Raw genomic sequence first — 27,859 nt, forward strand, 5'->3', positions numbered from 1 at the left:
AGCCCACAGCCAACCGAACGGGCCAGCTGATGGCTGATGGCCCAGGCTGGCTGACTTTCATTCAGGGCGAAAACACAAAGGCTGTTCTCCGAAGTGCTTCTCGGCGCGGCGATTCATTCTCAACTCGGACTAGGACTCGGCTCCTGTTTGTGCAGCGGGAGCGGACAAAAGAAGTGCGAGCGAGTGAAAGGACTCGCCTGAGAGCCTGGCAAATGCGCACTCGCGCTCTCAGCCGAAAAGGCATGCGAGTAACACACTGGCGGTCCAAATTATTAGTACAGCTACAGTGACGGCAGAACCCTAGAAGTATGCTACTGGGTTTGACTTTTTTTTTTTTGTATTAAAAAGTTTGGATACATGTAAAATTAAATTATTGTACTGCTACCTTCAGGCAGCCTAAACAATTATATCTTTAAGGAATAGGACATAGTAATACTATTGTATTGCCAAATTGCCCATTGCATTTTACTTGCTCGAGGATAGCAACACTTTTAATGATTTATAATGTCAGATAAATACTAGCGTATATAGATATATTGTCTTTAACTAAGTTTTATTTTTAAAGTTGTTTAGAGACATCGATCTATATATTTTCGATCTATATGTATATGAAAAATCTATATATATATGTACATATATATATATGAAATCTAATTTGTAGTCTCCGGATTATAATCAAGGAGCATCCAAAGGACCTATATACTCGACAGACCCTCCACTGTGCCCCAGGACACGAGACACTCAGGACATGTGCACTTTCACTGCCGCGCCACCCACATGCTCTCGGTTTCACTTTGGCCGCAGAAGAATGTGCTTTTGTGCCGTTCGCCTTTGCCATCCTGGTCCTCCTATCCCGCCGCCTCCTCCGCAGGATTTTGGCAGGCGACTTTGCCTGTCCTTATCGATTTTCAGCGAATCTCGCGGGCTCGGCTCGGCCGTTTCTGCTTCTGTTTCTGTTACCACGGCGCACGTCAGTGGCATGCGAATCGGGAAGCCAAGTTTCACTTGTCGCGCTGAGTTCGTTCGTGTCGCAGCAGCAGTCGCAGCAGCAGTAGCAGTCGCAGCAGCAGCAGCGAGTGTGCCGTTATTCCGTTCGTTACATAAAGAAGAAATTTCAAATAGCAAGTTTAAGTGCGCTGCTCGGTAGCGAATGGCATAAATCAGCTTTCAGCGACAGCAGCATTGTGATAAACATTTAAACGAAAGGAGCCAGCGCGACCCAATAAGAAGAAAAATATAGAATAACCTAGTGAAATCATAAAAAAGTAAAGAAAAGTAATTAAATAGTGTGAATTTTTGGTGAGCCAGCGACTGTGTATCTGGTGCATAGAGCCCTACATATATGAAAATATGAAATATTAAATGTGCCGTAACACGGGCGTTAAAAAAATTGCCAGGTAGTCGTGGGCTCGGGAAAAAAGAGGAGTTCGAAAGCGACGAGGACGAGGTGTAGCAAGCTGAAGGAGGAGGAGGAGCAGTAGGAGGTGGAGGGAAGATGGCGAAAGACGAAAGCGAACGAAATTGTAATAGAGGTCAAAAGAAGCATTGATTTAACGTGTGCACTTCCTCCCACTTTCAGCTTCACTCCTCCTGGCTTTCTCTTCGTCGGCTCCTCCTTGTTGTTCTCCCACCCCCACCACCACTACTACCACTACCATTGCCACCCACCGTGTGTCCTGTGTGTCCTGTGCCGTTCTTCGTGCCACGACTGTGAACTGTGTCTGTGCGTGTCTCTCTCGCAACTTTTGCGTGTGCGTGCCTCCTGTGTCTCTGTGTGTTATAAATAATTTGTTTAAAATTCGTCAAATCGCTTGACGTTTCATTCAATAAATTCCATCTATCAGGACACACGCTGGCACACGCACACACACACACACACACGCACACAGTGCCCCGTGTGGCGCCCGTGAATCGTGTATGTATGTGCGAAAAATGTTGATGACGAACCACTTACGTCTATCGCAACCCACGAATCCAACGAAACCACCACAAACACAGCCGCAGCAGCTGAAAAAATCGCATGTAACACACCAACACAATCGCACACCACACACACACATATACACAAACACATAGCCCTAGGACACACGTACCGTTCAATATCCAATAAGAAACCAAGCATAATTACATAATCAAATAGAACGACTGGCAAAAAATAAGGAAATATAAAAAGACAATAGACAAACACGAATAAATATAAAACAAAAACCACGAGCAGCAAAAGCGGAAACCAGCGAAAACAAGGACACGAAAGCAAACACGATAAATCAGAGCAAAGTGCAGCATTATTTAATCAACGCCAGAGCCAGTCAGCAAGTGGAAAAACACTGGAAACGCCTAAAAATAAAGGACACGCGATAACCAAAAATAGAACGTAATGATAAAACCAAAACCAAAGTACCTGCAACAATTAAATTGAGCAAATCTTAAAGGCGTAACCCGACAAGCAAACCCAAGATTAGAATTACTTTTAGAAATATACAATAGGACACTCGCTATATACAAAAGTGCTATAGATAAACGATAAACGATAAACGCTATCCGCAAAACAATACAAAAACCAATAAAAAAGCAAAAAATTAACGTAGTTCGTTGACGTTTGTTCACCGCTGGAAGTTCTCTAAACAGCCCAAGGATATAGAGCGTAATCCCCGTTGAGATAGAGTAATGGAACTAACCTCGTAGTTTGTAGAGAGACCTGCGTCTCAGCCCGTAGGACAGCAAATTCAAATAACCGCAACATAAACGCACTTATCGACTAACTAAAACTACCAAGTAGTTGCCTCTCTATATACAATATATATATATATATACACCTACGAGATATATACAAGATACTTAGCCGTAGCGAATAGAAGAAAAACGCCAGTCTGTACATCTACCTATATGGATTTATTTTTATAATGCCGCTAAAGCAAAACTCAATCCCCGCCCTCGACCTAGGCCTTTCAAATTGCATCTGAATAAGTAACGAGGGCGATATTAATGCATTAATTGGGTGGCGAAGGACGTCGCCACACGAAGTCCCAAGGAGGGACTGTTGCCGGGTCCGGATCTTTTGCGTGTTGCCCGTGCCAGATACACAAATACGCCCAGTACCGTAATCCATGGACCCACACAGGAGGAGTAGTGATACGAACGTACATGACGAATTAAAGCTACCTGCCTTGGGTTTCTCGTGTTGCGCTGCCTTGACGTAACTTCGCCTTAACTCGCGTCGCTTCCATTTGCCACAAAAGTGAAAGAGAAAAAAAAAAGCACAGAAAATAAAGGGCGACCGACCGCAAAGCCAAAACTGCGGTGCGTTCGTTAAACTTTCATGACCAAACATTAACTTAAGCAGGGAGGAGGAGGAGGAAGAGGAGGAGAAGAGGCGTGGCCAGAGCGTGGCCAGGCTGGAAGGCGTCGGGATAGCGCACATTTCGGAGCAGGGAAACTAAGCTGTCATCATCACTGTCCCATCCCCTCCAACAGCTAGTTTGTTATTTGTGATAAATTATTCAGTGATCCACATCCCGGATCCCGATCCTGCCCACCCCACTTCAGCTCCAGCTACAGCTCCAGTTACCGTTATCGTTACCGTTACAGTTCCAGTTCCAGTTCCAGTTCCAGGCCCCACCATCACATCTGTACACCAGCAACCACCAACCGAATAGCAACAATAACTATACCCTAGAGGTTAAACGTCATTTATAATCCAGAGTACAAAGTACGATTAGCCCCGAAATAACGCTGTTAACGAAACTAAAACTAAAACAAAAACAAATGCTAAACTATAAATAGTAACATATGGTATTATTATACACGCAACTCAGAACAGATAATGTCATAGAGTCACATAACCTCAAAGAAACGAAAAAAACGAGCGCATAACGAAACGAAAAGTGAAGAACCATAAGCAATATAAGCAATATAAGCTGTTGACTATTTTAGAGGCCTCCTTTTAGATACCGATACCTTCTCACCCAACCTACGTTACTCAACCAAACACCTAAGAACCCACCAGAAACGAATCGAAAACCTAACCTAACCTAAAACCAAAAACCTAAAACCTTAAAACACGGATAACGGCGAGCAGCCCCATGTGCGAGTGAGACAGCCCGAAAAAAGAAGAAAGAGAGCGAGAGCGAAAGAGAGTAACACAACGAAAAGCAATCTATTTTTGTTTACGTGTCCGTGTGCTGGACTTCTATTAGTTAATGCCAAAAATCGAAGCGGAAGTTGCACCCATACCTGCACACCCAACTACCACTACAACTACGACTACCACACACAGACACGCACACTGAGCCACGATGGCAAGGCAAAGAATTGCAGTGGGCATTGCGGGGCCTTTCCGGCGGCAATAGCAATAGCAACACCTTGCAAAAAAAAAACCCCTAAAAAAAACAAAAAAAAAAAGAGCAGCAGAAATATCCCCGACAACAGCAACCACGTTACGTTAGCGAAGGTGGCGCGAGTGGTTCGATGTGGTTCGAATTCGAGTTCGAGTGCAGGTGGTGACGTGACAGCGGCGGCGTCGTGGGTCCAAGAAAATGCACGTTAAACACACTCAGCGCCGAGTCAGCGGTCCTGGAGCCTTCGGAACCTTTACCAACGATCAACGGTAGGCGTTACCCACTAACTAGCCCTCCTTGTATGTCCTTGTACTGTTGTTGTGCACGATGTACGTTGTACTGGCGTGGGAGGTCGGGTCAGCACTGGATGTCCCCTATCCCGTATTTCGGGACTCCTCTGACCAGGATCTCCCACGTTGTACAGTTTTGAGATGAATGTACTTTTGTATCAGTTTCAATGTGATCTCTGGGGTGGACCGATTGTAATAATACAATCATAAGATATAAATCATCATATATCATAAGATAGATGTTTTTTCTTGTTTTAAAATTGGAATTGGATCTTTACAAACATTTTGTTTGTTTTTTATTCATTGTTATAAAGTTTTAAAATCCAAAGAAATTTGAAGTAAACTTAGAGCTAAATACCAAGTAACAAAATAAATGTAATTGTCCAAGAAGAAGTTTTAGAAAATGTTCGGTAAATTTTATGAAAAGGGTCAACGCTACGTATGAGCAATTTATTGACAACATGGTGTATGTGTAATACATGACAAATAAATGATTTATTTTGGAGTCATACAGAAGTAATTGAATACTTTAAATAGATAATGTAAGAGCAAACATTGTTAGGTCTGTGGTCCACCCTAGTAGTCCTGTTCCTTGTGTTGTTCGTTTTCTTTCGTTTCGTACCGTTATGTTCAGTGTCTCTGTTTCGTTCTTTGTCTCTTGAGTTACCCTGTTATTGTTGTTGATGTTGTTGCTGCTGCCGCAATTGCTGTTGTTGTTGTTACTGTTCACATTCATATGTGTGTGTGTGTGTGCGCTAGAAAGTGTGTGTGTGTGTGTGTGTGTTTGAGCGAGTTGCCAAGTGCCTTTTTGCTGGCCTCCTATGAACTGATTTCCTGCTCACAACGACCATCCGCCTGCCGCCCACTTAAGGGGTCATCCGTCACTCCCGTCAATGCAATTACGAAACTAGATTAAAAGTCAAGCCAGGCCGACAACAATGGTCGCACCGATACCAATACCAATACCAATAACAATACCAAGACCAATACAATACCAGCACAATACAATGAATTGCATTGCTTGAGAATAGTGTCAAAGTACTTTGAGTGCAAACGCACGCAGTGTTGCATACTTTCAGGGGCCACTGTACATGTAATTGCAATCGTGTGGGTGTGGGCAAGTCTGAGTGCTTGTGTATGTGTCTGAAAGGGCGGAAGCTTTCTCTTTTACTTCAATGATTAAACCACTGACCGAATTTTGGCTGGCATTTGTTTGTTTGTGTGCGTGGGTGTTTGTATGTATCGATAAGCACTTGCCGACTACTGCATTGTTGTTGCCTTTCACACATACATAGCGTATTCACCGATATATACACTGACACACACACACATACACACGATAACAGACAGAGACGGCGACAGTAAGTGAGTGAAGCAGAGGGCCAGATAAGCTGCTCTTTTCTTTTGTGCTAAAACGGAAGCCCGATGTTTCCAATTGAGCTAGTTCTAGTTCCACATTTCCATACACTCGACAGCAACAAAAACACCAAATACCCTTTCAAACAAATAGGCACTAGCCCCCACACCTACACATACAGACACACATATAGACACACATACAAACAAATACATCGGCAGGACCCTCTGGTGTCTGTGTGCTTTGTGCAGTTAATTTAATTTCTTATCCCCCAAACGAATCTCATTTCAGTTATTTCCCGCTCAGTTTGTTAGTTTTCAGTTTCGTTTCCTTCATTTCTCGTTTATAGTTTATTATTTCCATTTTTGTACTCGTCACGAGAATAACTTGGATTTATTTCGTGTCCTTGTCGTTGTTGTTTTGCAGAAAACTTTGCTTGAAAGTGCAAATACGTTGAATACAGAAACTAAGTACTCAGCAAACCGAACCAAACCAAAAATCAGATCAAAATCACAAACCGTAACCGAAACCGAAACCGAAACCGTAATCGAATCGAACAATTTGCAACTTACAATTTGCATTTGGAGCGATCCTAGACATCAGCTGTGAAGGTACCGCCGACCAAGTTCCGAATTCTCCCCGTACTTTCTCTCTATCTCTCTTTTTGTCTCTCAGTGTCTCTGCTATTACTCTCTATATATATACATAGATCGTAGACTCTGTATGGTACTTCCCACTACTGCTCTACTACAACTAATACTAACTACTTACCGTTACAATTCCAACTGCAACACAGATATAAAACTCACACACTCACACACACGCACACATTTAATGCTTCTAACTTTTCTGCTCGTTACTAGAAAACTAGCCATTAGCCCGAAAACTAAAAACCCACCACCCACGCAAGTTTCAACTTTTGAGCTTTACCATTTCTGGTTGCAAGCATAAAGTAAACTCATTAACTTTGATGCACTTTGCTTGCCAACTTACAACTTACCTGTCCCTCAAAAGTCCATCGATAAGAGTTTCGAATGCATCGCTTTAATGACTTTTCCCCCACCTTTACCCCTCTGCCTGCTTAAGATCTTTTGTAGCCCCCTCTACACCCTCTCGCCACTTCTCAGAACCCTTAGATGATAATCCCGTTTGCCATGTATCTCACACAACTCGAATCCAAATTTATTTACAATTGGCATGCCAAATGGTTGTGATGTAGCATTTCTTTGTTTGTACACTCCACTGATTTACACAGACCGCTGCCCGCTGCCCGCAAGCCTGATTTATTAATTGCTCGGCTGTCGTTATAATTAATGGATAATTTGGCTGAATTCTGGTTTAGCCGAAAATCGTGTTATTTATAGTTGAGCTAAGCTCTCATCGAGTTCTACGTTCATTTGCCTGTCCAGCCGGAAATCTTTTGAAGTCAATATTTAATTACCGACCGAGGAGTGTGTTTAAAATGGCATTTCCATACAAATGACATGGGATGAACCATTAATGAACTCTGTTTGTTATTGCAATGACCTTAGTCAGGTCGTCACTAGACTTTTCCAGAAACAAGTGGTTGTTTCGGGTTCCATCTGATTATATATCTATATAAACACAGATTTTGGAAACACAAAATTTCCATTCCCTGCTTTAGTATAACATAAAATAGAGTAAAATATATTATAGTCGACTTTTCCAAACGTTCTTGCTCAATGTTTTTCGAAAGATCTTAAAACTTTGTGAAAGAAATCGCAATTTAAGTTTCCGATTCTGATTCACTTTACCCCAGGCAAAGAAGAATCGTGAATATATATTTGATCAAATAAAATCCGCCTGACTGCACGGACTTTGTAAATTGGCACAATGGTAAACATTTGTGCACTAAAAATGGAAATTTTCGTAATTTGTTTACACGGAAATGTGTATCGAGTGGCATGTTTGGCAATTTGCTTTCAATTTTGTTTGATTTTGCTGGCGGGCGCTTTCAGTTCATGAACAATAAAATGCATATTGAAGGTTTTTGGAAAACATTCGCCCAGAATCAGCATTAAAATAGCTCAAGCGGTCACGCTAAATGTTCCAAAGGTCAAGACCATGAAAGTATTCCACATTCGATCGGATCAGGAAAATTGGAACACAGTCTCAATGGAGATTGAGACAAGTAGATCAGTTGCAAATATAGTTGATATAGTGGATCCCCTATTTGGGGGCTCACAGCTGCACTTGATTTAATATCGATGGAACAAAGTGGAATGCAGGCAGGCAGCGACTCAATTACGTACGCCTTACGAATTTACGCTTAATGCCTTCAATTGGCTTTTGAATTATTAATTGAGGCACATTGTGTCTCAGCCGCGGGCGGTGGGGCAGTGGTGGCGATTTCGATGCCAGAAACCTGCTCCATCAGACTTGTTTGGCCCCCAATCCCAAGCTCTCGAGGATGGGCAGCACATGCTCCGAACTCAAAGACTAATCCGCTGGCCGGAGGGCCACTTCAATGCGCCAAAGTTGACATTGGACGTAGGCCACGCCAGAAGGTTACACTTAGAGAAACCGCCTTTTACGTCTGTAAAGCTGTCTTACAATGCGACATGGCAACAAGAAATGTATAGGGTATGCAGCATTTCAATTTTTTACTTGTTTCCAGCAATGATCATGAAATGTAGTTAGAATAGGTTATATATATATACTTTTTATTGTAACAAATAGACTTAGTAATAAATAAGATTTCTCTTTTATGTAGCCCAACTTAGCCAGTGAAATGGGGCAAGGGCAAAATTTGACTGCAGCACTTGACAGGTGGCAAATACTCGAAGCCGAGATGAAAAAGCCATCAGATAGGAACCCGAAGAGCTGCTATTCCCCGGGGCACTCGATGCTTTCGCTTTGATTTGGCTTCGCCAGTGCCAATGCCTACTCGAAAGTGACTTTTGGCCAGATTAGGTCAGAGATTGCCAAGAGGCCGCCGCCGTTCGGCAGCGGATGTGCGATTGTATCTGGGTATCTCGTTCGGTATCTGCAAAGTGCACACTCATCGGCTGAGCATTAGCGTGCAAATATTTGACATATTTACTTATATTTGCACAAATCCCATTCTCCGGATCCCATTCCGCATTGAAACTCGAATCAGAATTCGGATAATTGCGACTCTGGCGTGAGGCAGCCAGCCTTTGCCTAATTGACCGAAATTGATTCGACTCGATTCCGGGCTGGGAAATGCTGTTTGCTCTGCACCAATTTCCCGCCCCATTTTTCGCGCTCAACTCTCGAGCTGGCATCCGAAATCGGAATCGGAAAAGTTCGATGCACGCACACCGAGAATAGGTTCCCTTGTTTTCCCATTGTTTGAAAATGGAAGGGGAGGGCCTCACCCCTCCCCGTCACTCCCCGCCGGCGACGGTGTTTAGCTATATCAACAATAGTTTGCCTCACGTTTCGTAGCATTGATTGCCCAAGGCACAGTGGGCCTGGCCGCCCTGCCAGCCCTCATTTCCATACCATACCATACACTCGATACAGCTTCCCATGGAGCACCACTGTATCCGCTGAGCTCCCACGCTCCCTTATCAGCCATGTCCGTCTGGCGCAGCGTTATCTTATCTCGGCCATTTGGCCATTTGATTTAGGGCACTTCCGCCGCCCACCGTGCGGAATGATTTCAGCGCCATTTGGGCACGCGTTTCCAGCCATATATCTCCATCGAATCGGTGTGTATCTGTATCTGCATCTGTAAATGTATCTGTATCTGTATCCCTATCTGTATCTGTGTGTAGTTGTTTGTTACCGCTTGTGTATCTGTGGCTCTATCAGTGCTTGGCCTGCGTGCGGCCGTACATTAATTTAGTTGAATTTTTCGCGCGATCAGAAACCAGATGAGCATGTCAACCATTGTATATAGATGTCTCTATAAATTGTATCACACATTGCGGTTACATTGGGCACTCGATAGAAGGGAAAGCATTCTGAAGAAATACTTCAAATACAAATATTAAAAAATTCAGTATACTCTGTATAATATATAGTGCATCAATATGCAATCTAGGCAATGATTAAATGGTTATCCGAAATAAATTCAATGACTAGCTTTTGTCACTATTTGTCACTATTTATATATTACCTTTTTGTAGTCGTGAGTAAGTTTGTTTGAGTTCATTTAAGAGTAATGATCAGATTGAGTCACACTTGAAGTCACGAGACCGCTGAACTCAACTATAATTAGTGAGTAACATCATACTATACTAACCAGATTTTCGGAGGTTTATATATCCAGTGTCCTCTGTGCAGGGTGAACTCACATACATGCCGGGAATGCGATAGTCCCCCACCTCCACTTCCACCTCCAGTGTCCCTCTCCGCTCACCGCTCACATGTTGCACAATCAATATTTATAATAATTAAGAATTTTCTTTGTTTGTCTCGCGGTTTTCCACACTCGCACACTCTGTTTCCTGCTCACTTTAGCGTGGCCCTCTGGCCCACGGAACCTGCGTTTCGTTTCCCTCCAATGCTTGCCTGCCAATTTGAAATAGATAAATTTGAGTGTTCGCCAGCGCCGCTGGCCATTTTGATTCTGCCATCGAACACGGTACTCATTGAAGTCTCCTCTTTCTTTCCGCCCCACTCCTCATGCGGCTCCTTGCGCCGCCCGTGATGATTCCGCCAGCAGTGCCAGCCGCGACAACTTGTGCCCGGACAATCCGCAGCAGCAGCACCAGCAGCGGCACTCGCACTCGCACCAGCACTTGGTGCGCCAGTCTCTGGTGAGTCTCAGCAACGGCCAGCCGGCGGCATCGGCGGCGCCGGACAGCGTCTCGCTGCTGCGAGCGGGCGATGACCAGCAGCAGCATCTCCAGCAGCCACATCTGCAGCAGCAGCAACAGCAGCAGCAGCACCTGCAACAGCAACAGCAACGGCACCGCAGCAGCAGCAGTCGACTATCGACGAGCGGCATCTCCAAGCAGAACTCCTCGGACAGCAGGAGCGGACTCCGCATCCTCGACAGCAGCCACAGTCCGGTGAGCTGTGGCACCCAGAGCGTTAGCAGCACTGGTGGCCAGTCGGCGCTCTACGATGCCTGTCACGAGTACTCGCGCAGCTTGAGTGCAGCGGCTGCTGAAGGAGCCGGTTCGCTGCTCAAGAGCCACTACAGTGACCAGCAGTTGGCGCAGCCGGAGCCAGACCCAGAACCGGATCCGGAAAGGGTTCGCGATCGGGACAGAGACAGGGAACGGGAACGGGAGCGTCGCCACCTGACCAACCTCAATCTCAATCTAAGCAGCGAGTACGACTACAGTGGAAGTGACAAACAGCAGCTGGTCAACGAGACGTACATCTTCAAGTGCATCGCCAACAGTCCTTCGTTCCTGCGCACCAACAAGATCAAGGAGCAGTCCAAGAAGCTGCGGAATCTCTCCCTCAAGACACGCACCGCCAAGAAGAAGGGCCAGATCATCTCCAAGTCGAACGCGGTGTCGGATAACTCGCTGCATCCGGGCGACAAGTACCTGAACTTGTATCTCGTGGAGAAGAAGCACTCCCTGCAGCCACAGGTGGCCTCCACGTCGAGTTCCAGCACCACTCCGCATCCGCAGGCTTCCTCGGCACCAGCCAGTTCGTCCTCCACCTGCACCAAGGCGCCGCAGTTGCCCGCCTTGTCGGCGGTTGCTGCCCGCCAACAACAGTTGTTGCTGAACGGATCGCTGAAGGGCAAGGGGCAGAGTCAGGGTCAGGGGCAGAGCCGGCAGACGCTGCCCGGCCATCGGGCGTCGGTGAGGAGCGAAAGTGGAAGCGGGAGCAGCCACACCATTCCGGCGACGGGCAAGAGTCCGCCGGTGCCGCACTCGCTGGCGGCCAAGATCAGCAGCTCGGCAAGCGGCAGCAAGAACTGCAATTTGCTCAGCGCCAGCAGCAACTCATGCCACAAGCTGCACGCCCACGCCCAAGGAGCGGGAGCAGGATCGGGATCAGGATCAGGACCCGGACACAGTCACTACGCGGCGGCCTCGCCCAAGAGCTCGGTCAGCAGCAACGGTCACCTGAACAAGTACTGCCTCACAGACCTCACGCGCCGCAAGGCCGAGTTCAATCGCCAGCTGAGCGCACCCACGGACTACACGCACCACTCCTCCAGCAACGGATCCCAGCAGGAGGGCTCTTCCGAGGCCAACGAGGGCCACGAACCAGTGGGGGAGTCCACCATCACCGTAGCCAGTGCCGGCGTATCGTATCCGCATCCGTACTCCTATCCGTATCATTACGCGCACCACGCCTCCTCGGCCACAGCGCCCGCCAATCTCAAGGCGTCGCTGCAGCTGCACAGCTTCGGGAGCAACCATCCGTGTCCTTATCCGGCAAGGCCCACGTCCACGTCGTGCACCAACAGCTTCAACCGGCGCCACATCCGGCGGCACAAGGGCAAGCTCGGCGATCGGTGAGTACAGTGCATGGTTCGAAGTACATCTGGATTTTGTATTTATACTTACTAAAATATTAATATTATCGGTTTAGGGGAACACTATGTTTCTACCGTTTTAATATGTCATATTACCATTATTACCTACAGTTGCTTTCCATATGTTTTAGATACCATCACAAACTTATCTCTCGTATACTCCAGTGGGATTTGTCATTTCAATTACATTTAATTGAATTATTTAATATTGCCAAAGGCCGAGGCCACTTGATTAGTCAAATATTTGTTTATATAATCAATAGTATAAATGATCGGGAAATTTATGAGATAACACTGTGATATCAATGCAATATAATCAATTGCTTGAACTAGCCCCAATCGAAGTGGGAAATGTTCATAGAATAAGTCTAAAAAGAGGAAAAAATATTCTAAAACAGAAGTGTAAGAAAAGGAGGGAATTCCAGAGTCCACGACGTCTGGTGTCTCCGTTTGGCGGATTCCCCGAAAAGAGAGCGAGCCATTCAAGACATTACCCCGGCTTACAAGTGGGAATTGCGCGCATGCAAAGCGCCTGATCGCCTACTACCGGTTTTTTTGAGTGCTTCGGTCCGCTCCGCTTATCGCTGGGCATTTGCATAATTCCGTCGTCGCAGACCGAGGGAATCTCACTCCGACCTGCCTTTCGCCTCGGTTGGCGCAATAAACTTCTAATGCTCGTCGAGCAGTGAACTCCCCATTTGAGCGGACCGAAAGTTGGAGTCTCAAGTGGAAAATACCAAGATCCAAAGGGTTCTACGGTCTACAATCGGTATGTGACGCTTTGTTTCTAGTGCTAAAGCAAAAACAGATTGTTTTGAGGCATTAATGAACTATTTTAGCGTTTCTAAATACGTTCAAATATGAAAATAACATATGTATAAACGTGTTTTGTTAAAATCAACCACAGCTAAACTAGAAAAAGTTTACAAACAATATAGATGTTGGGTAAACATCTTGCCTTGAACATTTTTATTAAAAAGGAGTCCGCCGGATAACTCAAACAATCGTTCGTCATTGTGCGTGATTTCGTATAGTAATTGAATCGAGCTCCATTATCAGCCTGATTGCGAGTGCCCTGTAGTCTAGTAAACAATGTTTCAATCCGTCCGTGTGAATAACATAATTCCGCAATTTGTCGCGGCCACAAATTGCGACCTAGAACGAGAACGAGACCCAGACCCAGACCCAAATCCAGAAAAAAAAGCGTCCTCCTTCCCTGGAACCAGTGAGATCCAATCTAATCCGATCCGAGGCGATTTCCACGTGAATAGAACGCGTTATCCGCATACATTTGCATAAAATCCAGACATTTTTGGCGGCGGATCACTGTTTATGTTCCCTGTGCTGTTTACACTTTTCGGATAGTTTTGCTGTATTGTATTGTACAGTACAGTGTGGTGTGGTTTTATTGGCATCAATTTTTGTGAAGACAGCCGGGCAGGGAATTACAAGCAGCCATAATTTGCGTCGTCGATCGTCGCGAAATCAATTAAAAGGCAGCACAAATTCGTTATTTATTTATTGTGCAACGGCCGCGGGGTTGAGAACAGGTTATCAAGTCGCCGCAGCATCAGCAGCAGTAGCTTAATAAAAGTCTGGCAAATAGGAACTTAACTAGTTGTCATAATAGCAAGGGAAAAAGACAAGGAAAGATAGAAAACATTGAGATAAAAACCAGCGCCAAGTGTACACGGTGTCAATATCTCAATTATTTAATTAGGCAATTGCCAGCCAATTTCGGAATCGAACTGCAATTCCTGTACTAATTGATATTGGAGGTAAGAATATCACTCGACCACCAGTCAGCCAGCACAGAAAGTAAAAATAAAGAACCATTTAGCTGCTCGAGGACGCCCGATCCGTTACGATCCAATACGATACAGTACGATAATATACGATACAGTACGAACCATTCCATTCCATGCCGAAGTAGCCACGATCTGGTCTCGTTTTTCGGAGTGTTTGCTGGCGATTTCCAGGCGGTTTGCGAGCGACCACGACTCGGCGACTCGGTGACTCGGCGACCGCTAGTCGCAAAAAGTTTGCCGCTGTAATCACTCCAAGTGCCGGGTTCTACTCTATATACGTACATATAGCATATAGCACGCTTCCAGACTTCTCCGATTCTTCGGTTCTCCGATTCTCAGCAGCCGCACTGTGTGAGTCGAGTCGGTCGAGTCATCTGCATCAAATCGACGGAAAACATCTGCCACAGCACGTTTCCGTAGAAGTTGCCAAGCCAACAGGGCAACAAACGGATAGTTTCGAATGCAAAACACCAAACAAAAGTGAACAAAACTTGCGAGTGCCAGTGAATTGTGCCAGTGAGATGAATTCGAAACCACAATTATGAAATGTAGCTATCAAAGTTATTGGATTGGATTGGATGGGATTTGATTTGATATGATTTGTGTAATGCAATAGCCGGCGGTTAACAATAGCAATCACTAATAAATTCATTAGGCTAATGCCAATGGCGGCCAAGATTAAATTAAATCAGCTTCATCAGGCTTAATTAAAACGAAACTTTCCCATTTAAAAGTACACTCAATTGAGTGTGAAGAGGCGAAAGAGAGCGCTGTTTATAATAATAATAGAAGCACAGACACAATTACGAAAAAGTATTATCAATGTACGAAAATATCAGTACGTCTAACCGTGATGCGAAAACCCATACCATACCCATACACAAACTGAAACTGAAACTGAATTGGAAACCAACGTAACCGCGAGCACGCGTCTCCATCTCTCCGGGCTTTAACAATAGGTCCGCCGTGAACGTGAATAATATCCATATCCGTGCCACGCGATTTGTCGTTCAGTATTTAGTAGTTAGTGCCTTCGGTGTTTGCTGCTCCAAAAAACGCGAGCAGCGATCATAAAAAATACAAATACAAAAATATCAAGACGGGGGCAAGAGCGTGGTTTGGATTCCAGTTTCTCTGGCTGCCGCCCCGGAAAACCTTGACAATCACCACATCTAGTAGTGGGCAAGGTGAGGGGCAGCAGTCGTATCTCTGATTCAGGCTGCATTGTGCGTGTGCTGCAATTAATAGTAAACAAAACTGCCAAGAAAACTAGCTGGTTTCCAAGATGGAATGGTGCAATACTCTTTCAACATGTGCAAAAACCTTATGTAGTAAACACATTACATGGCAATGAGTTTAAATACGTCTTTTCTGCGTTGAATAATCTCAAATAAATAAATAAATAAATATTATGTCTTAAATAGTTAATGGAACTATCAAGTTACTTCAATCTTAGCTACCCAAGATAAATACAGAAGCAGCTCATTGAAATGGCGACAACATAAAACTTTAAATATCGCATAATCATCGCAACCAATTACATTTGTTTGCGGAATCTCCTGCGTTGCATATATGATTTACTTTTTACCTTTAACTTAACAAGATTGGTTACATAGTTGACATTGGGCCCAAAACCAATTGTTATTTAACTCCGTGGCTTCATGAACTGTAATACCCTATAAAAGAGTATTTGCAATAAACGAAAAACCGGTGCGTTTACCGACATCGCGCCATCCCGCCCACCTTGACAGTCATTCGGTGTAGTTTCACTTTCATTTTGGGCAGGTCAGCCTTGTGGCACAGAGTCGTGTAACGGAATTTTTGGAGGCAGCACTTCCGTGTTTACTGATCCCCATCTCGCCATCTCGCCAATGCCATTTCAGACTGCTGAGCGGGGATAGTGAGGAATCGGTGCGCTGCTCCTACTGCTCGGTGCTGAATGTGAACGACAACGACCTGCGCATTTCGTTCGAGAACACCTGCACCGACTCCCTGGTAACCGCTTTCGATGATGAAGCCCTGCTAATATGCGACCAAGGAACCGAAATGGCAAGGACAAAGGTTTTATTTATACAACTAGACCAGGACATACACTCCCCTAGCTCCCTTACCACCATTTCCTCGATCAAAACTCTGACTTATGACCCTGACAGTAGGCAATTGGTTTGGAGCAGCGCACGACTAATGAGATACCACTCTGATCCTTCGATGCAGGTACACTTTGATGACGTGTCGTTGTACGGCACTCCGAAAGAGGAGCCCATGCCCAACATACCGATCGTGTCGGAAAAAGTCTCTGCGAATTTCCTAAAAAGTCAATTGCAATCATGGTTCCAGCCGACGGACAACCGACTGGCCATGAAACTGTTTGGCAGCCGAAAGGCTCTGGTCAAGGAGCGCATACGTCAGAAAACTTCCGGGCACTGGGTCATACACCCGTGCAGTTCATTCAGGTGAGTTCTTAAAACAAATATATAAGTATTTCTTTGCAATCTACTAATCTAACGATTATATCTTATATCTTCGACAGGTTTTACTGGGACCTTTGCATGCTTTTATTATTAGTAGCAAATCTTATTATCCTGCCAGTCGCAATATCATTCTTCAACGATGATCTGAGCACACGATGGATTGCCTTCAACTGCCTAAGTGATACTATTTTTTTAATAGATATTGTAGTCAATTTTAGAACAGGTAATGCACACTCAACCAAGCCAACTAACTAACAAGTAAACCCCCCCTAAAATTCCAATCCGTAACCCTGCCAACATTAAGTGGCACCAACTATGCCCCCGATTTCTGCGCCCCTGCTTAACCGAGAAACTTTTGCCCGAATATATGATTTCAGGAATTATGCAACAAGACAACGCTGAACAAGTAATATTGGATCCAAAGCTTATAGCTAAACACTATTTAAGAACTTGGTTTTTTCTCGATTTGATTTCGTCGATACCGCTAGATTATATATTTTTAATTTTCAATCAAGTAAGTCAATGTATTTAAGAAACAGTACGCAACATTTTAATTTAAGATTATGAAATTGCAGGATTTCTCTGATTCTTTTCAAATATTGCATGCCGGACGCGCCCTTCGAATCCTGCGCCTGGCCAAGCTGTTATCCTTGGTGCGACTGCTCCGCCTTTCCCGCCTCGTCCGCTACGTGTCCCAATGGGAGGAGGTCTATGTGAGTACACCCGGCTCATTTTGGCAACGCTCAGTCCCTTAGTTTCGTTTCGTTTCGTTACCGTTTCATCTTGAGTTTGCATAACGAAGTACTTACTACTTACTACCTACTGCCCCTGGTTTTCAGTTTTACGACACATTTGTACAATATATACACAGAAAATATAGTGATATTCGAGATACTATGATATTCTTCTACTTGCAAATATTACGTTTACGCTTTTACTGTCGTTCTTATAATTTCAACTAATCAGACTAACAAACGCTTATCTTTATGTCATACTATTCACTTGATTTTCCTTAGGGTTTAACAATAGTTCATATTGCCTAAGACCCACGGAAATTGCGATAAAATATTGTTTCACACCTTTTTTTCTGTGTATATATTTGTCAACGTCCTCTGTTTCGTCATTACTTTATCGGTTTTACTCCAGGGATCGTTGGTCCCTGAGCGACCCCCTTTTTGTTTCGATTTCCGTTCAGTTTGCTCCAAATTCTCGACCGTAAGATCAGCATTCTACTCGTTCACTCCACACCACAAAAACAGATTCGAGGATCTAGGTTATGTGTATCTAGGCAACTGCAGTTAGGCTTAGCACAGTGGTCAGTAGTCAGAGGTCAGGGGAGTAATTTGATCCCAAAAGTGCTCACTTTTCTTTGTTACATGTGTGCGTACATGTGTGTGGCATTAAAAATAATAATAATGTACTATCAAATTGTGGATGGCGCGCAGAAATGTTCAAACTATGTATTTTCTTTGAGTTGTTATCTGGAACCTCTGTGTCTATGATTTCCGTTAAACGTTTAAATCCTTTGCGTTCGATTACCAATCGTTTTGTTTACCAAATATGATATACCTTCCTCCAACCTATGTGTGTCTATAAAGCCAATCAAACGTAGAACCAGACAATCGCTGTACCATAAGCCAACTCAGTTTGTACATTATACAGTTGTGTGACCCCGATGTTTGTTTCGTGTTGTGCGCCTGCTGCGCTTCGGGTCCACCAGACCAGATCCAGAGTAATCCCCCAGGCCGATAACTGCAAGAACATGAACATACCTATCTTTCACACCCACCACACACCCACATATTCGTAACACTCAGATCGAATCGAAAATATATACCTCTCTTTTTTTTTGGGTTTTTCTCAAACCATCTGACGCGCTCGCTAAGCTTGAGAACTTGTTCCTTGTGCCGCGGGAAGATTCCTTTGCTTTCTTTCACATTTCTTCAGTTGAGTCTACGATTTATCGCTTCTGTTGTTCTGATATTCTGTATTCGATTTACGATTTAAGATTTCCTATTCATTTCTTGCCGACTTTGAAGCACTCAAATCGATATTCTTCATTGCACTTTGTACAACTCTTTGCTCTTCTTGGAAGGCATTTTCGCAATTCAATACCCTATATCCAATATATCTACGTCCGAAACCCAAAACTCCCACCCACTTCCCCTGATTCCCACACCACAATCCCTGAGATACGTACAAGGACAGCTCTTGTAATCCTATGTAAAAGATAGCCTAAAATTGGAAACCACCGTATATTATGATTTATGTTTATTTTGTTTTTGATGCGCTCAACTTAAGCGATGAAAAGAAAAGTATTCTGCTAAATGCGACTAACAAACTAATAATGCTTTTGACAATCAGTTTAAGAACCACAAACAAAACAAAAATAAAATAAACAAAACAATACAATACAAAAATTCAACTTAGCTGAATCAGGGCCTAAAATACCTGTGTATATATGGTTTTTAGATTCTGCAGAATCTACAGAAAAAAAGTGCTGATCGCAGAGGGAGAATGAACAGAAAAGACAAAGATGGCTTGACAAAAAGCAACCTAATTCTCAAGGTAAACCATCCAATAAAAAGTAACAACCCAAAATCAAAAATCAACAACACAACAACTTCAGTATATATTGATAAACAAAAACCAAAAGCCTTGATTGATTGATTGAAATTATGATTATGTATTATTGGCGCAACATAACTCACATTTTTGAGGAATGTTAATGCCAAAATTGAGTTTTAGTGCATAATTTCGTTCGATTGTTCGTTCGTTCGATTGTTCGTTGATCATGTTTGCTTGATTTTAATGTTCGTTCGTTCGTACGTTCTGTAAATTTTCTGAGACTGCCTTTTTTACATATTGATGATTGATTGATATTGCCATACATAATCTCTATTTCTCATTTGATGAATAATGAAAACCTCGTTAAATCAATATTGAAGAAGAGAGTTTAGCCCAAAAGCAGCATACGAGAAACTAAGCTTTTCATTTTTAAATCTTCGGTGCCACATCGAAGCTCTTTTCATGCTCTTCACGCGACGTAGTATTCGGAAGTCGGAAGGATAATGTAATATTGTAATATATCGCTAGATTCCGTAGTTTTGGACTCCATGCATGGGCATGATCGGAAATCCTATTGTACTGCTATATCTATCATTGTGAACCGCAGATTAGCTGGGTTATTTATCGCTGCGAAGAGCATGAAAAAACCACAGATCTCAGGATATATTACGGATTCGAAATGTATAGTGTGTTGAATGCTTATTGCTTAAAAGGGCCCAGGCAGCACGGATCAAAAGTTTACCACTGTAAAGACACAAACCAATCCGCACTTTATAATATAGTAGCTAGAGTAATGGCTGCTGCTGCTTTCGCTAGAAGTTTAGGTCTTAGAAACGGACACAAGACACACATCCCATATAGTCAATCGATCTGAAGCAGAAAACTGATTCAACGACCAATCAGATCGAACACGAACACTGTACTATATCTAACCACATACTACTCGTATTATATAGCATACATTTGTGGGCCCGTGCCAAATGGTTTCCACATATCCTAACCTAAATCGTATCTTTCGTACTTAACTTAACCTCACTTGACACTGTTCAATGCTTTCTGCTTTTGTGCTCCGCGCTTTCCGCTCGAACTCTCTCTTGCTCTCTCCCAACTACACAGAGAAAATCGATCAATATTAAATATTTTCTATCAAAATAGCTTTGAATATATCAAAATAAATTAATTTCACAATTTAAGCAATCGCCCGAGACTTGGGAAAACTATGATATACTATTTTATTTTGATGTACTGCGTTAATTAACTGATATTTTCAAATTGATTTAAGCCTCATTAAAAGGATCGTTTTTGTTATGATCCTCTGCAAATGTAATGGTATTTTTTCTCTGTGTAGAAATACAACTCTGTTTTGCTGCCTCTGCTACCGTTACTTGTTGTTTGGTTACTGCTACTGGTTTGGTTTTGGTTTCCCCAATTTTTTATTTAATATGCCTCCTCTTCTCTTGTTTTGTACAAAAGATTTCAGCAGGAGCGCCATAAAAAATTATAAATAAGCTTCTTGGAGTGACACCCACACACACATGTACACCCACACGAGCAGCTTCAACCACTGAATTCTTGAATGCAACTACCGTTATTTTGTTATCTCGATACCGCTCCCTCTCTCTCTTTAACTTTCTCTCAAGCTCTGTGTTCCTGCTCTTGCTCTATGTTTTTTATTTACCGTTCGTTTGGTTTTCGTTTATTTCTCGTGTATATTCCGTTGGTTTGTTTACCGTACTTTGTACAGAATTACGTAGTTCAATTACTAACAACTGCGAGAGTCAGAAAAAAAAAATGCTTTCATTGTAAAATACGAGTTTCGATTTCGATATTTTGAACGTTTGAACGGCTTAGTGTTTAACAAACGTAAAACAAAACAAACAAAAAATGAAACAAACAAACAAAAGTAAAGATGAGCACTTGTACCATAATTTAGCAGCTGATTTTGCACCTATTCGAAACGTAGAAATGGTTTGAATTTGAATTTATTGAGTTTGAATTGATTGCTCAGGATGTACACTGTACACAAAAGTACACCGGACACTGTTGTATTGCCTAACACTAGACTAATCTTATCTTATTTTATCTTATCGGATATACATACCATGTATGTCGAGCCGCTCTGCTCCGATCCAATCTAATCCGATGATCTGGAGGCCGAGGAATGCGAGTATTCGTAGCATACTTATCGGGCAGAGTGGCGAGATTGAGTAATTTTCTTGTTTTAATGGCTGTGGTCTGGTTTTGTTTTAGTTGCTTTGATTGGCATAATGCAATAACTGTCATGTTTACTACCGGTAGCTGGAAACGCCAATGACGCCGCCAAGTTGCAAATAAATTTATCCAAGTTCCAAGTTTCATTTCCTCGTTTGGGTTTCCTTTCTCTTGTTTACTTGAGACATTTGGTTTTATATATGTGGAACTCACATACACATATGTAACACATGCATACACACTTAAACACACCAAGAAACCACAATAAACACACACTCTCACACACATGGAGACACAAACACACATACACACACATACACGAGCGGTGTTGGGCTTTGGTTAAAGTGCACTCCTTTTGATTGACCTCTCTGGTTGCAGTTCCTCAATATGGCCTCGGTCTTCATGAGGATCTTCAATTTAATTTGCATGATGCTCCTGATCGGCCATTGGAGCGGTTGCTTGCAGTTCTTAGTGCCAATGTTGCAGGGTTTTCCATCCAACTCCTGGGTCTCCATCAACGAGTTGCAGGTGCGCCACATTGGTAAAACCCCTCTAGCTGCTATCGGCTATCTAAATGGGCTGTTCCATTGCAGGAATCGTACTGGCTGGAGCAGTATTCGTGGGCATTGTTCAAGGCCATGTCGCACATGCTCTGCATAGGCTACGGCAGGTAAGTTAATGTCCCAATCTACTCCGATTATTGGCTTCTACTTTACTGCGGTCCCCATCTACGTTCCTATGTAAAGGACAAGCAATTAGATAAATTAGGAGGAAGTATTGGCTCATACAAGTATTTTATCACTAATAATCTCATTTTTTACAGATTCCCGCCACAATCATTGACGGACATGTGGCTGACGATGCTTTCCATGATATCCGGTGCCACCTGCTACGCATTGTTCCTCGGTCACGCGACCAATCTCATCCAGAGCTTGGACTCCAGCCGGCGCCAGTATCGCGAGAAGGTCAAACAGGTGGAGGAGTACATGGCCTACCGCAAGCTGCCACGCGACATGCGGCAGCGCATCACGGAATACTTCGAGCATCGGTACCAGGGTAAATTCTTCGATGAAGAGTTGATACTTGGCGAGTTGAGCGAAAAACTGCGCGAGGATGTCATCAACTACAACTGCAGGTGGGCGATCTGTCACTATCCAGTGGTCTATCAATTGAATCTACTTTCAGCCAGTATAGTATAGCCAGTTTAGTATAGTATACTCTAGGATTAGTATTTGGCACCACATCATGGTTAATCACTAATAACATGCGCTTCCAATATTCCCCAGATCCCTCGTGGCGTCAGTGCCTTTTTTTGCTAATGCCGATTCGAATTTCGTTTCCGACGTAGTTACCAAACTGAAATACGAAGTTTTCCAACCAGGTGGGTGGCGCAAACTTCTCAAAGACCACTTTAAACTAAGCAACTGGGGTTCTTTTAGGTGATATTATCATAAAGGAGGGTACGATCGGTACTAAGATGTACTTCATACAGGAGGGCGTGGTGGACATTGTCATGGCCAACGGCGAGGTGGGCACAATTCTTGAGTTCAGCCAAGATCCCCTGGTCTAATTAACAAGTTTTTCAGGTTGCCACCTCACTTTCGGATGGGTCTTACTTCGGTGAGATCTGTCTGCTGACCAATGCGCGTCGTGTGGCCAGCGTGCGAGCCGAAACCTATTGCAATCTATTCTCGTTGAGCGTGGATCATTTCAATTGCGTTCTGGATCAGTATCCGCTGATGCGCAAGACCATGGAGACTGTGGCCGCCGAGCGGTTAAACAAGATCGGCAAGAATCCAAACATAATGCATCAGAAGGACGAGCAGCTGAGCAATCCGGAGTCGAACACGATTACGGCTGTGGTTAATGCCCTGGCTGCCGAGGCGGATGACTGCAAAGATGAGTAAGTTTACTGGTGGACTAGCAATATGAATATATGGCCTTTTTACGAACTGCGCTAAATATGTTTAATACTTTTGATATCTGTTTCAGTGACATGGATCTCAAGGAGAATTTACTGCATGGGTCAGAGTCGAGCATTGCTGAGCCGGTGCAGACGATACGTGAGGGTCTCCCAAGGCCACGGAGCGGGGAGTTCCGGGCCCTATTCGAGGGTAACACTCCATGACACTGAGGAGCAGTGACGAACGGTGCCGGCGGGCACCGGGCAACCATCTGAAGCAGCGGTTCGCTGAACACTCACTCACCAAAACCCACATCCATACCCCACACAGGACTACCACACTCACACACACACTGCGTATATAATAATTTAGTAAAAGGAACCCCAAGACGCGATAAGAGTACACTAAAAAAAGAATCAATTTATGGTAGACACTCTATATATGCAATTGCGATTTAGTAGAAAACGTATTAAAAACAAAAAATCCAAAAAAAAGATAAAAACAATTACACAAAAAATGTCCTCAATAATTATTCATAATTTCAGCTCCGCTAACTGTGATGACTTTAATATAAGAATCGAAAAAAATTAACAAACAAAAAAAAGAAAACGAGTACATACAGAGATAAATTATGCGATAGAGATAGAACTCAGCAGCCAGCAGACAGATCAGAAAACCACAACCCACAGCCATAGAAAATCTGCCACCCCACTCCACACTCAACACTACACCCATTACACACACCAAATACTGACATATAACGTAAATCTACATATAAGTTTTATGCCCACGATATTGTAACGATAACGAAGTGAATAGACTTTTGAATTGCTACCTAGGCGTTAGTCCTATGGACCTATTACAAGAACACACAACCACACAGCAGCAAGCACACCTGTAGGTGGCCATGTCAACAGGTCAAAGGTTACAGGATTCGAGCAACAGGCATCAGGCATCGGGGGGCGACAGTGACAGTCAGACAGACATGCATCAACTTATGATATAAACGAAGCGAAGCGTTACAGCATACCAAAACATATTTATGCGCGTAGCTATTATGTACTCGAGCAACCAACAAACAAACAACAAAACAATTATGTATTATTGCGATTATATAGCATATTTAAATACGCATTGCAAAAAAAAAACAAAAAGAAAAGAAAAGGGAAAACATAACTCAGCAATATACAAAACAAGAAAACAACCCAAGAAACAAAACCAAACTAAACAAAATGAAAAGTATTTAAGCAAATTTAACGAATGCGCATTAGTAGTTGAACTATTAGTTTTTCACTCACTAACAAACAAAACACCACTCGACACACAACGTAGTAGAGAAGCCTCAACAAAACAAAAAAAAAAAAAAACAAAATGAAAAATATATTAAAAACCAACCTCAGGGTGCCGTCGTTTCAGCGGTCACTAAAAAATAACAAAAAACAAAAAATCTAAGAACAGACAAGAAACCAACTATATACACAACATATATATACAAAACATAGACAATGTTGTCTTTTATAGGGAATTGTTAAAGCGCCTCAGTTACATTTCAAGTATTTATTGCAGGCCTGCCACCAGGCGAGATCATGATTTTCCATTCAGATTCAGAATTTCCGTTCAAGATACCACTTTTAGTTGCGAGCGAGATCTCTTTTGCAAGTGGTTCGTCTTTGAGTCCTTGTTTGTTTTACTTTCGGGCATAAATCAGACGAAGGACAGCGACTTGTTGAAGGATTTATGTAACCTAGTATTTTATTACACGTAAACTAATAAAAAGAAAGCAGAAGGACAGCGTTTGCCTTAAAATAATACGTCAACGAGTTTCATTAAAGTCCTACTGGAAAACATAAAAAATCCATTCGACATTCCATGTCGACACGACAAAGATTTGACATTAAATTCGTATAAGTGGTAATAAATGAAGTATCAATATGATAGCATTTTATGCACTTATGCAGCGACGCACCCAACCGGAGTCTATGAGCGACTTATTTAAGTTCACAGAGTGTGTTTGTGTTTCCGGATCCACTAGCACAAGATAGGCAGTGTTGTTCTGCAAAGGGGAAATGTATGTCACGTTTCCTTAACTGTCCGTGTTTATCGACTCACCTTAATAGCTTCCACCTTTGCGTAAAGTCTGCGGAAGGATACCATCTTGTAGAAGAAGTTAACAGCTTCGGCGGACCAATTTGGAGCCTTCCATTGCGTTATAAAGGCCAATCGACCAGCGAAACATTGCGGTGGCAGCGAGGCAAACTGCTTTAGCAGAAACTTGACATTCTGGTGGCTCACGCAAACTATGTCCCCTTTGTCAACCAGCTCTACCTTGATCGACATTCCGTTGTTACTGGGCCGGTACCCTACCACTTTGGCTCTTTCCCAAATACTCGTGCAGCCGGGGCGAACCACACAAAGATGATCCGTATTTATCAAACACAGTGGCATTGTGTATTTATCCGTGTCAAGACTTTCATAGGACAACCTACAGAAAGAAATGAATATTGTATTATTTCTCACTATTTTAATATTGATATCTTACTGCATATTGGCATACAGTTCCTTGTATTTATTAAACTCGTCGTTATATATCCAGAAGTTGAAGTTGTGGGGATTGACCAAACTCACCAACTGCACCTCAATGCGTTGCTGTAACTCGATAATGGACTCAATATCGCGAACAGGCAGTGTGAATTCAGAACGAACCGCATCCATGGGATAGTCAACGCCTAGAACTCGATCGTCCTGCAATAACAGAATCCTAGAATAAATAATACTGTTTAGATGGAATCATCATATACCGTACCACAGCATAAGATGGAATGGCATTTTCATCTTCCCCATCGTCAGAAGACGCGTAGTCAAAGACATACTTCTGGGGTTCCAGAGGCTTCACCGCATTCTTTTGAATTGTGGGCACTACCGGTTCATCATCCTCCTTTGGATCATTTATCTCTGCAGAGGCGAAGGGGTCCCTTACGAATTCCTCATCAGTCTCATATACTTCGTACTCTGGCTTTTCTTGGTGACCAGTGGAAGCAACGTCCACGGATAGGTTTTGAAACGCTTGGGCCAATGTCTGGGTTTCTTTCTCTAATTCCTGAGTTGGCTTTACTTGCTTATTCTCAGTAGAGGAGACATGCTTTGGAACATATTGTGACTGATGGATTTGCTCTTTTAGGGGCTTCAGGCTGTTCTGCGACCAATTATTAACTTTCAGCGGCTCAGAGTTGGATTTATACGAAGAGCTAGGCCTTTGGGGTCTAGAGGTATTCTGCGGAAAGGCATACGAATTAGTCATCGACTGAATGTAAAGGTTGTACTGCAGATGATTATATAGCACCTGCTGCTGTCCGGCGCAGATCATTTCGTTAATATTGGCGTAAACAACAGGCGTGTGGACGGGATATAACAGTCGATTATAGTTGGGATACGAAACAGGAAGATTCAGATTGCTGGGGCTCTGATAAGTTCGAGGCGCCGGCGGCGGCATGTTTCTGTTATTCATTTTACGGACACTTTCGTTAATGAAGACTAGATCGGATCGCTCGGAGGCGTAGGAATACTTGGGCTTGTGAGAGCCTCGACTCCTGGACTTCTTTTGGCTATTGACTAGTTTCTGAATGTGCGCCGATTTGGCAGTGGGTACTGCAGTTATCAATGCCATTGGTCCGTGGCCCATCACCTGGTAATTTATGTTGCATTATTCAAGTGCTTATTTGAATGTATTATTTATTTACTTACAGTAACCGTATCCGGAATGGATCGGAGGAATGATTCGGCGTCCTTGAATCCCAGTTTGCTGTAGGGCAAATTGCAGCCCTCTTCGCTTCTGTAATCCCGCATCAGCTTCTCAATGGTCATTTTTCCTGGTGAGGAGACCAACAGCGAGTGGACCACCTTCTTCACCAGGCTCAACACTCCGCGATCGTCCATGCTGAATATATCTTTGTGATTTTGTTATTGTGCTCTGTATATTTCACAAGAATGCACTTATAAGATTCGTAAAAAGCACCACCACGCGTCAAGCTTACGAATCCAGCTAACTGTAAACTAGAGTTGCCAAGCCCTTATTATTGCAGTTATCGATTACATCTGGACTTATCAGTATTTATCAAAACTTAAATTAAAAGTATTGCAATGAAGATCATAATGTTTCAAAATATGAAAATGTACTTAAAACTGGTATCAGAGACACCCATTTTCTTAGGCAAGGCTTATTAATTAACTTATTCATATACATATGTCATTAATATTAGATATTTTTATTAACCATATCGTACAATTTATTAATTTTCTATTTTGAAATTGTATTTGAAATTCTGCCGCCGATAGCTTAACCAACCAATAAGTATCGGTGTTGTGTGATATTTATTGCAAATATCGTTTACTGTTATCGATAGCACAGTGCTGCCAGATATTAAAACGGGTTATCTGAAATTTACCGCCACATTCAAACTTATGTTTTTTTTTT

At 43.1% G+C, this 27,859-nt stretch overlaps 2 protein-coding genes across 16 annotated transcripts; one reads left to right on the plus strand and one right to left on the minus strand.

Annotated features, from left to right (window-relative positions):
- The first annotated feature begins 1,007 nt into the window (after positions 1–1,007).
- Positions 1,008–25,199, plus strand: LOC6530365. 14 transcript variants are annotated; one of them, XM_039372371.2, is made up of 16 exons: positions 1,008–1,397; positions 2,141–4,606; positions 10,639–12,405; positions 16,118–16,295; positions 16,449–16,687; positions 16,765–16,928; positions 17,083–17,219; positions 17,266–17,418; positions 19,178–19,273; positions 21,863–22,012; positions 22,078–22,154; positions 22,308–22,619; positions 22,771–22,865; positions 22,924–23,012; positions 23,071–23,387; positions 23,477–25,199. In XM_039372371.2, exons 2-16 carry the CDS (start codon positions 4,536–4,538, stop codon positions 23,610–23,612), a joined length of 3,981 nt encoding a protein of 1,326 aa, XP_039228305.1. In that variant the 5' UTR covers positions 1,008–1,397; positions 2,141–4,535; the 3' UTR covers positions 23,613–25,199. The 14 variants fall into 14 exon arrangements, with proteins under 14 accessions (XP_039228305.1, XP_039228312.1, XP_039228309.1 ...); XM_039372378.2 differs by having other exon boundaries at positions 17,281–17,418; XM_039372375.2 differs by having other exon boundaries at positions 10,642–12,405.
- Positions 25,112–27,435, minus strand: LOC6530366. 2 transcript variants are annotated; one of them, XM_002091256.4, is made up of 6 exons: positions 27,130–27,434; positions 26,729–27,070; positions 26,192–26,659; positions 25,928–26,130; positions 25,498–25,870; positions 25,112–25,441 (listed from the first exon to the last, which is right to left on the minus strand). In XM_002091256.4, the coding sequence occupies exons 1-6, from the start codon at positions 27,319–27,321 to the stop codon at positions 25,331–25,333; spliced, it is 1,689 nt and encodes a 562-aa protein (XP_002091292.1). In that variant the 5' UTR covers positions 27,322–27,434; the 3' UTR covers positions 25,112–25,330. The 2 variants fall into 2 exon arrangements, with proteins under 2 accessions (XP_002091292.1, XP_015051953.1); XM_015196467.3 differs by having other exon boundaries at positions 26,192–27,070; positions 27,130–27,435.
- Between the last annotated feature and the right edge of the window lie 424 nt (positions 27,436–27,859).

Source organism: Drosophila yakuba, chromosome 2R (assembly GCF_016746365.2).
Source record: "Drosophila yakuba strain Tai18E2 chromosome 2R, Prin_Dyak_Tai18E2_2.1, whole genome shotgun sequence".
Taxonomy (NCBI): Eukaryota; Metazoa; Arthropoda; class Insecta; order Diptera; family Drosophilidae; genus Drosophila; species Drosophila yakuba.